This window comes from Leptopilina boulardi, unplaced genomic scaffold (assembly GCF_019393585.1).
Source record: "Leptopilina boulardi isolate dan_hultmark-lab unplaced genomic scaffold, ZJU_Lbou_2.1 LbouV2_226, whole genome shotgun sequence".
In the NCBI taxonomy this organism is placed as follows: Eukaryota; Metazoa; Arthropoda; class Insecta; order Hymenoptera; family Figitidae; genus Leptopilina; species Leptopilina boulardi.
In genome coordinates this window covers 321,872-334,485 of record NW_026137781.1, presented here as the reverse complement: position 1 = coordinate 334,485, position 12,614 = coordinate 321,872, and the positions used below count along the sequence as shown (strand labels likewise).

At 29.2% G+C, this 12,614-nt stretch overlaps 2 protein-coding genes across 2 annotated transcripts; one reads left to right on the top strand and one right to left on the bottom strand.

Annotated features, from left to right (window-relative positions):
- Positions 1–552: 552 nt before the first annotated feature.
- LOC127279933 (piggyBac transposable element-derived protein 4-like) lies at positions 553–8,314 on the top strand. The gene is made up of 8 exons (XM_051302592.1): positions 553–731; positions 833–901; positions 1,245–1,417; positions 1,564–2,778; positions 6,211–6,324; positions 7,337–7,408; positions 7,818–8,149; positions 8,276–8,314. Exons 1-8 carry the CDS (start codon positions 553–555, stop codon positions 8,312–8,314), a joined length of 2,193 nt encoding a protein of 730 aa, XP_051158549.1.
- A 2,930-nt stretch (positions 8,315–11,244) lies between these two features.
- On the bottom strand, positions 11,245–12,234 carry LOC127279932 (piggyBac transposable element-derived protein 4-like). Its single transcript, XM_051302591.1, has one exon. It carries the CDS (start codon positions 12,232–12,234, stop codon positions 11,245–11,247), a length of 990 nt encoding a protein of 329 aa, XP_051158548.1.
- Positions 12,235–12,614: the final 380 nt, after the last annotated feature.

Genomic DNA, 12,614 nt, shown 5'->3' with positions numbered 1-12,614 from the left:
AACGTAAGTAATTATACACAAACAATCAATAATGGCTTGTTTAGAAACTTTAATTTAATTAATACTTGGTCAGTGCGTGTGTGAAAGAAATATATAAGTAAAAGTTGTTTTAAACTTGTTGTAAAGATGACTTTAACCTCACATAACCTCACATTCGTTGTTTTTATTTTGGATTATTCATATCATTATTATTAAAAATTGAAATGAATCATGTAATAAGAATGATTTAATTAGATTTTTAATAATATTACGTCAAAAGTGTATTTTAGTTAATGTGAATTTAGTGAATTAACTACTAATGTAAAAGAGTTTTTTCAACTTGACAGACCGGCAGATAAATATACACAATTATGCTGTAATTATACATAAAAACGTTATAATCATATATAAAATAAAATTTTCGAAGATGTGTTGTAAATTTTATAGCATTTTTTATATATTGCCAATTGAATAATTTTCAAGGTCCAGAAAAAATTTTTAGTGTAGCATATTATAAATTTTCACTATGACATAAATTAAATTAATTATTTCTTTTAAAGATAAATTAAAAATATGCTGACTCGCCAAAGATTTAATGCTGCCAAACTCCTGGAGGTTGAGGGGAATACATCAAAAGAAACTTGTTCATCAGATGATAATGCAGAAGATGAAATGAATTATTCTGAACACGACACCAAATCTACTTTCTCAGACTATTCAGGAAATTCTGAGGACTCAAACGATAATAATTGGTACACATTTTTTTGTTCATGCTTTTTGTGTTTTGAGTATAATTTAAAACAATAATTACAAAACAAAATTTCAAAATAAATGTAACATATAAATTTTATAGGGTTTCTGATAATAAAAACGCGAAACAGAAAAAGCAACCTGTGCGAAAAAAAGTTGGTCCTTCAAAATTGTAAGTTTTTAAAATTTTTCATTATTTTAAAATTCAATAGTGAATTTTGAAAAGGGGTCCACTCCATTTTTTGAAATTTTAAAGGAGACACAAAAAACCAATGTTTTAAAATTGTTTTGATTAAAAGAAGGCAGCTTTTTCATGTAGTTACTAATTATTATGTTACACGAAAAAATATAAAAATAGTTGTCTTAAATTAGATTGGTTTGAAGAAAATTGATAATTAAGTTTTCAGAGTTGAGCTCTTTTCGAAATTCACTATTCAATTCTAATTTTTGTTTATTTAAAAAAATATAATGTGTTGTGTTTTTATGAATTTATATAATACTTTAAACTTTTTCAGGGTAAATGAAGTGAAATCAGCGGAAGTTCCTTCCAAACCAATTTCTACTAGTGGGAAGGAAAGCGTTGCTTCTGGTGGAAATGTAACAAAAAAATCCAGTTCAAAAAACTCGAATTATTCAAAGCAAGGCATTTCCAATTCGAAAAATAATGCTGCTCAGACGTTCTATTTAGGTAAAGATAATACTCAATGGAATAAAACACCTCCTCCAAAGAATACAAGGACTAGAGCAAAAACATAATTAATTTCTCTGCTGGAGTAAAAGGTGAAGCTCGAAACTGCACAACACCAATTGAAATTTGGAACTTATTTTTTACAGAAGAAATTCTAAAGGAGATTGTAATTTGTACAAACATTCGATTGCTCTATAAGCGAAACAATAATAATGCAACGGAGAAAGGAAATAATGAGGACACAACTATACCTAAAATCAGAGCTCTGTTTGGAATATTGTATATGGCCGGTGTCTTGCAAATGTCTCGTACAAATTCACAAGAGCTTTGGAGTAATAGCGATACTACAGCGCCACAATTTTTTCGTCTAGTAATGAGCCAGAATCGATTTAAGGTTTTATTGAGTACTCTACGTTTTGATAATATTGAAACGAGGGAAGAGAGACGTGCTCTTGATAAACTTGCACCTATCCGGAAAATATTCGATGATTTCAATAAAAGATTGCCTGAATTGTACATACCAGGAGAATGCTGTACCATCGATGAAATGTTACTGGCTTTTCGGGGAAGGTGCCCGTTTAAACAGTATATTCCCAGCAAGCTGGCAAAATATGGTATAAAAATTTTTAGTCTTGCCGATGCCCATACATTCTACACCATCAAAATGGAAGTATACCTTGGAGTACAACCTGATGGGCCATTCTACGTTGATAACAAACCGAGCAATGTAGTCAAAAGATTGGCGATCCCGATTGCGAACTCGAACAGAAATATAATATTTGACAACTGGTTCACTTCATTTCCACTGATCGAAGAACTTCTTAATGATTACAATTTGACAGCAGTGGGTACTGTGAGACAAAACAAACGAGAGCTTCCACCGACTTTCGTGCAAACTAAAAGCAGGGCTGTTAAATCCACTCTCTTTGGTTATCAACAAAATGCTGTTCTTCTCTCCCACGTGCCAAAGAAAAACAAATCAGTCGTTCTTGTTTCCACTGTGCACGACACGGGTGAAATCGATCATTCAACTGGCGAGAAATTTTTACCAGAAATAATTTCATTTTACAATTCAACAAAGGGTGGCGTTGACGTTGTTGACAAACTTTCAGCGAAATATAACGTCGCTCGGGATACTTACAGATGGCCACTTGTAATATTCTTTGGAATTCTAAACGTTGCAGGCATCAACAGTTTCGTCATCTATTCTCTAAATTCCGCGAAAGAAATTCAGAGAAGGACATTCTTGAAGACTTTGGCCCATGAATTGGCGAAACCTCAAGTTTTACAAAGATCTTCAATTCGATCACTTCAATTCAACCTGCGAAAGGAGATGCAAAGATACCTTGGATTAGATCAAGGTTCTGTAAATAACAATGATCCATTCAGATGCGCTTACTGTCCAAAGAGAAAAAATAGATACTCGAAGACTAATTGCATTCGATGCTCATTTAAAGTTTGCACAGAACATACTGTTAAAGTATGTTATAAATGTTTCGAAAAAATTCATAATGTCGAGTAGAGTTTATTAAGATTAAACGGTTCTATTTCGAAAAAAATTTGATTAAGAAATATCAAATAAGAGCCGAAAAATGTGCATAGATAAGTTAAAATTAAATTTTACGAAAACTTCTAAGTTACTGTACAATATAAAGATAAACAGGGTTTGCATCTTTTACATAGTAAATTTATATAACGTGCAAACCAAGTTTGTGTATTAAAAATAATCTAAAAATATAAATTTATGTTTGTTGGATATTTTTAAGTGCTAGTATTAAAAGGGACTGAAGCTAAAAAGTATTACTATTTATATAAAATAAAATTGTTACAAATGTTTTTATGTTATTTCAAGCAAAAAATAAATCGCTTTTAAAATTATAACTTAATTGTTTAGATTTAATGTTTATTTGCAAGTTTTTCCTACAAAAATTGAATATATTTTTTGAAAATTCCAAAAAAATTTATTTATTTTCCAAATTAAAATTATATTATTTAATCTAATTATTGGTTAAAATAAATAAAAATATTTAATAAAATTATTATAAAAAATGTGAAAAGCTACACATTATTCGATAAATTAATTTGAAAATTAAAATATTTATTATAAGTAATTTTATTTTATTATTGCAATTGATTTAAAAAATTTATTAAAACTTATTAATTTTCAAATGAAATTTAAATGTTTATTTCAAAAAATTTCGAATATATTTGTAAAGCCGCATCATAACCCACAATTTAGTCGATTATTTCAAACATTTGGCAGCGTCGCATTTCTTTTGCATGTGAGGGGATTCTCTCTACGGTTGTGCTACGGCGTCATTTTTTTTAGGTTGTACTAAGGAGGGTTAAAAAACCCCCACAAAAAAAATTTTTTCCGGTAAAATAGACTAGTCATTCTTACGTATTTTGGGTCACTGAATCCGAATCCGGGGTCAGAATTTAAAAGTTGGTTCTTATTTTTGAGATAAACTCAAAAAACTGCTCAAAAAAGAAAAAAAATTAAAAAGTGAAAAAATTAATTTTTTTTCTGAGGCTGTGTAATCAATAAAAGATAATAAATTAATTAATTCTGAACAAGAGTCAGTAATACATTGTACATTTTAAAAGAGTTTTATTTTAAATAATCTTTCTAATTGCTGAAAAAGTGAGTTTTCCATATCTTCTCCATTTTAAACTCATATTTCAAGTAGGGATGGAATAGTCGACTTCGACTTTAGTCGAAAGTCGACTTTCGATACTAAAAAGTCGACTTTTCGCGGTCGACTTTGATTCGGTCGAATTCGATGAAAGTCGATCTTCGTCGGTCGACTTCTCGACTTTCTGTCAACATGAAAAACAACTGACACGTGATAAACACGCATGACGAAACTGTGGACTAACGGTTTTCGGGACGTTATATATTATTTTTCGTACATTGTGTTGCACGACATTATTTTTAATTAAATATTAAGCACATGGGTCCTAGTGCTGTTTGGATTTATTTTTCAAAAATTGGTGACGGCAGTAAAGTGCAGTGTACAGAATGTAAAAAGGAAATGTGTTTTAATAAGAATATTTAAATAATATTTAATAACAATAATTTCGATTGAATTATAATTATAATTAGATGATAAAGAATAATTTTAATATTTTAAAATAGAATGTTTTTACCATTAATGTAGAAATATAATCAATTACATTAAAAATGTTTATTCTGGATTTTTCCTTTCATAGTTAAGTATTACTTATTGTAATATAATTAAATTTAAGTTCATCAAATTAGATTTTTCTTAAAAAAATGATTCAGAGATAATTATTAATAAGTTATAAATGAATATTCTTAAAATAAATATGATTTCAAAAAAAGTCGATAAAAAGTCGACTTTTTTTACAAAATCGACTTCGGTCGACTTTAAACAGTCGAAAGACTTAAAGTCGATTGTAAAGTCGAAAGTCGACTTTTCGTTTCCCCTTTCCATCCCTAATTTCAAGATAAATAATAAAAATTTTGACTTAATTGTTTTTATTTCGTGTTCTAAATATCATCCAGAATCATTTCGGAAAGTATCTATTTTTTAAAAAATTAGGCCTTAACGACTTTTGATATAAAATATAATGGATTGAGCCAAAAATTTGTAATTACCTCTATTGCCATTTAAATGTTCGAAAATTCTTTACTTTTATGGTATAATTTTAATTTTAATACCTTAAAAACTAAGTATTATGCAAATTATTATGTAAATTAAATGTTTAAATTTAATTTTTTAATTTTAAATACTATTTAATATATAAACTACACATATTTTTAATTTTTTCCGTAGGCTACTTTTTTCTACTTTTTTTACTTTTCAGGCTACTTTTTGCTACTATTTTTTTACTGACTAATGGGTGTGAAGCCTGTTATAGTTATCTCTATCATCTTTATCACTATCATCTTTATCATCATCATCATCATCATCATCATTATTATTATTATTATCTTCGTCAACATCATTTCTTATTTTTTTGGTTGTCCTAATATTTCTCTAATCCTATTAGAATCAGCTTCGTCGTCCTCTTCAAAAGTTATAATCCTCATCCATGTCGACACGAACCTTTTGAACCCTATAACTCTGAAATTGCCCTTTAGATGACAGATAATTTTCTTTTAGTTTACTTAATCTTGCAATTTGATTCTTTTTTCTTGTAACAACTAGTATCAAAATAAAAAAATTAGAGACAAATTAAAAGGCTGATTATCAAATAAAATAATAAATCAAATAATCTATGGTTTTGGGATTAGATTAGGAACTTGACAAAATGAAGCATTTTTAAACAAATTTTAGCATTATCATGAAATCTTTTTGGATCAGTTTTAGGACTTGATGAATCACATATATAAGGTTTAATTTTAGGACTTGATGGATCACATCTTTTAGGATCAATTTTAGGACTTTGTGAATCTCATCTCTTAGGATCAGTTTCAGGACTTGAAGGATCAAATGTATTAGAATCAATTTTAGGACTTTATGAATCTCATCTTTTAGGATCAATTTTAGGACTTGATGGATCTCATCTTTTAGGATCAATTGTAGTACTTTATGAATCTCATCTTTTAGGATCAATGTTAGGAGTTGATGAATCTCATCTTTTAGAATCAGTTTTAGGACTTGATGGATCTCATCTTTTAGGATCAGTTTAAGGACTTGATGGATCACATCTTTTAGGATCAATTTTAGGACTTTATGAATCTCATCTTTTAGGATCAGTTTTAGGACTTGATGGATCACATCTTTTATGATCAGTTTTAGGACTTGATGAATCTCATCTCTTAGGATCAGTTTTAGCACTTGAAGGATCAAATATATTAGGATCAAGTTTAGGACTTGATGAATCTCATCTCTTAGGATCAGTTTTAGCACTTGAAGGATCAAATATATTAGGATCAAGTTTAGGACTTGATGGATCTCACCTCTTAGGATCAGTTTTAGGACTTGATGGATCACATCTATAAGGTTTAATTTTAGGACTTGATGGATCTCATCTTCTAATATCAGTTTTAGGACTTGATGGATAACTCTGTTGATACTATTTCACAATTGTTACCTTCTCAGCGTGTATTCCTTCTTCAAAGGAGGATCCATCATTTATGTTAAGTTGTTTCATTGGAGGATACTTCAATCTATACTTATTTTTCCTTTCTGTAGCCTTATATTTTGTGCCTGTTTTTTCAAGATCATGTTTGAGGAAATGTAACAAAATATGAAAATGACAATAGGTGTGTTTTTAAAAAAACTGTTTGTGTATTTGATGGTTAATTTATAATTTAATTAAACTATTATTATTTTTAACTAACAAATAATTATTTTAATCATATAGTTTAATAGCATATAGATTAATTGGTTTAAAGTCTAATAAAGTCTGAATTTGACCTGTTCCACATATACATATATTCGTATAAAATAGTCATATGTGTATTTGTAAAATAGAATTTTTATATTTTTAGTTTTGCACGTTATCATTTATTTTTACGATAATTTACACTTTAATTTTAAACTCAAAATGAACATTTTTTAATCAAGGAACTTCTTTTTCATCCTCGTAACGTTTAAATAGTGTTTTGTTTAACCTTTTTCATATTTTCAAAAATTTACTCTTTGAGTTTTCTGAAAGTCGCTTGTCTGTTAAAAATAAAGGTTAATAAACAAAAATGTTTTATCTTGTTTATTGGGTTTCCGAAAAAACTGTAAGCATCGTTGAAGAAACGGACATTGTAAAAAGGAAAAATTCTACTGCTTTAATTTCATGGGAAAGGAAATCGTACAAAGCAAAGCTAATTGCGGTTAATGGTAACTTCTGTTTCGCAGATATATTTTTAATAATTCAATTTTTGATATAATTTTTAAATGCCAGAAAATTTTGACAAATATTTTTACTTAAAAATTTCAACATTCTTATTAGATGACAAAGAGTGGTTAAAAACACTGGAAGTCAATGCTGCAGGTTACATTTGCGGACAAAAAATGCTGAATGGTAATTATTTATAACAATCTATGAATTTTGGTACTTTCTTAAACAGATAAAAATTTTTAAACTGATTATGATTTTATAAAACAAAGTACCCAAAGGATTTTATGATCGCTGATTATAATTTCAATCTCTAAAAACATTTAAATACTAAAATTTTTAGAATTTTAATTTTTTGGTTATATTAAATTTTCAAAAAGAAATTGGAATTCAATTCATCTAAATAAAAAAAATTTTTTTTTGATATTACAAATTTTAAAAAAATTGTAAATAAATAAAATTTTCATTTTCTTAATATTCAAAACATTTGAATTTCACAACTTAAAAAACTCCTACAATTTTTTCATATTTCATGAAATTTAATTTTTTCATTTCTTATGATTTCTTTATAAAAAATAATCGTTTCATATTGCAGCTGCGCGAAAAGCTCCAAATGAACAACCTGCAGTTGCAGAAGGAGCTATAAATGAAGAACCAAAAGATGACAGTTCGCTTCAAGATGCTGAAAACGATGCGCAGATTCCTGAAGTTAATGAAAATAAAGTTGAAATTATTGAAGGAAGTGGTATCTTTGTTACTCTGATGGAAGAAAAAAATTTAATGTCCTTGAAAAATAACCCCAAAAAAATGACAACTAAATTAGTGGTGTATTTATTTGGGAAAGAAAAATTAAAATCAATGTCCCGAACGGGAAAGAGGAATCATGAGGCTATCCCTGAAAACGTTTTAAACACTGTAGAAGGTAAAGTAAGATATCCTTAAGTATCTGAAACTATAAGGGTTCTGAGACGTTTGTTGATATAATTATATTATGTATTAAACTTTCAATCCTGAAATTAAAACTAATAATGTAATGACTGTTTCTTTTTGCAGTTTTCGTATTTCGACATAGCCGTGAAGAGAAAAGGCTAACAACAATCAAATTTAATAAATGCGTCACGAAATTTTGCAACAATTTGAGGAATGAAAAAATATTCAATTAAAAAGAAATAAATTACATTCCGTTATTGATTGTTTTTTTAAACAATGTTTTAAAAGTATTTTTGTTTTTTTATGTACTTTTGAATTCTTAAAGATTAAAAAATTAACACCATTTTTATAAAATAATTTTTAAGTTTTTCAAAAAAACACTTACTTTGTTTTAAAATAATTTTATTATATAAGTGAAAAAATTATCAATCAAATAATAATAATAATTAAAAATAATAATAATGTTAATAAAAGTAATAATAATAATAATTCAAAAATTTAAAGTCATTGCAAGAGCTACAGAGAGAGAGAGAGAGAGGGGGGGTCGGTACTATTTTAGTGACAGAAACTTGTTTTTCGTGATGCCCCGTAGTCATCAAACCAGATATGCCTTTAATTGTCAGATAAATTGTATCTGATGTGGCTTGGAAGCAAGCTTTCAAAAGTGTCTCCTTTCGCTTTAATACAGCACCTTGCCCGTCTGATTAAATTCAAGGTGCATCTCTGTAACATTTCAGGAGTAACAGTCAAAAATGCTTCTCTAATTTTTTCGGGTAATTTTGTTCTTCGCTTACAATAGGGTTGGCATAAATATGAGCTTACACATGCCCCCAAAGGAAGAAGGCGCATGGGTTTAAATCGGACGACCTTGGGGGCCACTCTCTTCGAGTTCCTAGTGCGATCATCCTTTTCCCATATCTTTTTCGAAGGGTTTTCATTACTTTCGCACTTCTATGGGATGGTACTCCATCTTGCATCAACCAATGCTTTCTCTCTTCCTTAAGGGGGGAACACCAGTTGTAACTTTCGAAAAATCAATTTTTTTTTGTGCATTTTCTTAAAGTATACATATTTAGAAATGTGTCTGTAAATTTCAAAGTTGATCCAGTGAAAAATAAATGAGATATACAGAACACTGCATCGGCGCGTCCCGTGGCTTCATACAAGGTGGCCAGCCATAACTGACCCTAACGACAGATGGCCTTTTCCTATGATTTAGAAACGGCAACCACTGCGGAAGAGTTATTATATGGTCCAGGAATCGATGACTCTTTGTTACTTGGAAACAAAATTTCTTCTGAACAAAAAAAAGTAAGTTGAAACTTTGAATGCGTTTTTCTCAAAATGACATTTTCCAAGTCGGTGACCACGATTACTCGAATACCATTAAACCGATTTATTTAAAATTTAGTGTGCTTCATTTACACATATAAGTCTAGTTCGTGATCGAAGGATTTTTTTTTTTATGCAAAACTTTTTTTTATATAGCTGAAAATCGACCGTATTTTTTTAACGAAAATCATACTTTTGACTTTGACAGGTCGCCATTTTGTCAAATTTTTTTTTTTAAATCCTTCGATCACGAACTAGATAATCTTATAATAAATGTAAATCAATTTCATTTTTGTATTTCAGACGAAGTATACTTGCAGAATGCTGGTCACCGCAATTCGCCTTTTTTCTTAAGACGCCACTTCAATGGCTCGTATCTCCAAAAGTTTTTGTTCAAAAAATTTTTTTTTTCTTTTAAATTACAGCTTTTTACATGTACTTTTAACTAATAAATAGTATTCTTTAAAAAGATTCATTGTTCTTTTGGAAAATATTCTTGAAAAAAGCATTATTTTTTGAGTTACAACTGGTGTTCAACCCTTAATTCCACTGGTTATTAATAAACGAGGAAGATGTCTGACTAAGAAGTCATTATATCGATCACCATTTAAATATCCATTAATTTGGAAAGGACCGATCTAAAAAGAAGAAATTTAAATTTTTTAAATGAAAAATCTGAAGGACGTATGAAAAAGGAAAAAAAAATTAAGTTTCGACTATGTCTTAGAGTTGTTATTATTTCTTTAATGTTTTAGAATTATTAGTTGAAATTCTGATGGATTCCCGTTTGGAATTTTGCTAATTTTTTTAAATCTTAATTTTTACATAATGATATTGGATAACATCCTTTGGATTTTTCTGCTATTATTATCATATATTAACCCCTTCACTGTGAGCGACCCAACGTTGGGTCGTGAAAAATAATGTGCCAATACTGTGAGCGACCCAACGTTGGGTCGTGAACATATTATCACAAAATAAATAAAATTTATTGTATTCATTGTAAATAAATTCTCCCATACAATTTTGAGGACACTATAGGTATCACTGACATTAATTATTGCAATAATTAAGTAAATATTAATTAATTATTGTTAATATAACAATTGTAAAATAAGTGAAATTCACGAAAAAAATTTTATTTTTTGATTTAACACACATTTAGGGTATAAAGGTTTTTGGGGTCGCTGAATTCAAATCTGATCTTGAAATTGAAAAATTCAAAATGGCGGATCCAAAATGGCAGACATAATTTTCCAAATTTCAACGGATTTTAATAAAACTGAGTATAAGGGGGTTTTTGAGGGCGCTGAATTCGAATCTGAGCTTGAAATTGAAAAATTCAAAATGGCGGATCCAAAATGGCAGACATAATTTTCCAAATTTTAACGGATTTTAATAAAACTGAGTATAACGGGGTTTTTGAGGGCGCTGAATTCAAATCTGATCTTGAAATTGAAAAATTCAAATTGGCGGATTCAAAATGGCGGACATAATTTTCCAAATTTCAACGGATATTAATAAAACTCAGTATAAGCGGGTTTTTGAGGGTGCTGAATTTGAATCTAACCTTGAAATTAAAAAATATTCATATTGTTTTCTTTGCATTAGCTGATGAACTGATTCATGACCCCGGAATGTGCCACGTGGAGGCTGCAAAGATTTTACATTCCTTTTTTTCTTTTTTTTTGTAGGTTTTTAATTTTTAACTTTTTTTGTTGTTTTTTAATTTTCTAATTTTTTTGTAGTTTTTTAATTTTTTAATTTTTTTGTATGTATGGTTTGATTTTTTGATCTCCAAGATCAACACCACCCATATTTTCGTTATAGAGCAGAACGACATTCGGCTTTTTTATAACGTCTGCATTGGGTTTTCGTTTGCGAGTCGCAATCATTGCAGGACAGAGAACAGTGCTAAGAATTCTAACCATCTTTTTGTCTTTCCATAAAGTTAAACTCATTTTTGGAGTGTGAAGAACTTTTATGTCACCTTTTTGCATTGCTTTTTCATCAATATTTCGTGGCATATACAGTCGATTGGGTCGAACAGTGCCGCAAGAATTAGTACCTTGGTCTGACAATTGCTTAAAAAGCACTGGAGAAGTGTACCAATTGTCTACGAAAAGTGTGCGGCCTTGTCCAGCTAAGTCACCTAATAGTAACTTAACTACTGCTCCTGAAATCCCAATCAATTTGTTTTTGGTTGAATTTTCTTCTTTTCCTGCATAAATTTTACTATTGTAAACATATCCCGTTTTCGACTCAGAACATTGGTAAAGTTTTATGCCAAATCGGGATCTCTTTTGGGGATTAAATTGCTTAATGCTAAGCCTCCCTTTACATTTAAGTAAAGTTTCGTCGATTGAAATAAACTCACCTGGTCTATAAACTTTCTGAAAACGCTCGATCAACTCATTAAATATTGGTAAAATTTTGTCACATTTTCCTGTGATGCCTGTTTCATTATCAAAGAAATGAAGATAAGAATTGATTTCTTGGAATCTATCTATTTTCATGTATCTTCTGAAGCACGGTGTTTCTAGATAAGGATCAGTGGACCAGTACATAGATATTTCTGGTTTTCTTATTATGCCCATTAAAATTTTTAATGCAAAAAAGACAAATAGCTCATCAGGATACAAAGGTTCCCATTTTAGAATGCGAGAATTTTTCTTTATTGTTCCAGATTTTGTTCGGTTTGCTAGAGTAGACTCATGATATAAGTTTGTTTGAAAGCAAATCATATCCATAATTTCATCATAAAAAAATAATTTAAAAATCTGCGCAGGTGTACTGTTTTTATCTACATTTAAACCTGATTGAATTCCTGCTTTTGAATCACAAAAAGGATGATGAAATGGTAAAAATGTACCTGTTTCATTTCAAGCCATATCTTCTTTAAATTTTTTTAGTCGCTGTGATAACGGTAAATCAGATTCATCTTCTGAAGCATTATTCTGATCGTCACTAAAACTAATTTCTTCATCAGAAAAGTTTGATTTATCAGACAAGTCAGAATTTGAACTACTATTACATGGAACAGTATTCGAATCTGAATCGGAATCCATTGATAATGATAGAACAAGCAGAATTATTTAATAAAAATTTTATTTAATGTAGTTGCTTTATT

Excerpts from the sequence above, each read along its gene's own strand:
- LOC127279933 (XM_051302592.1), top strand. The coding sequence starts at position 553 with ATGCTGACTCGCCAAAGATTTAATGCTGCCAAACTCCTGGAGGTTGAG. Across the intron at positions 1,418-1,563 it reads TGCTCAGACGTTCTATTTAG|AAGAAATTCTAAAGGAGATT; the intron begins GTAAAGATAATA and ends TATTTTTTACAG. Across the intron at positions 7,409-7,817 it reads CGGACAAAAAATGCTGAATG|CTGCGCGAAAAGCTCCAAAT; the intron begins GTAATTATTTAT and ends TTCATATTGCAG.
- LOC127279932 (XM_051302591.1), bottom strand. The coding sequence starts at position 12,234 with ATGGATATGATTTGCTTTCAAACAAACTTATATCATGAGTCTACTCTA.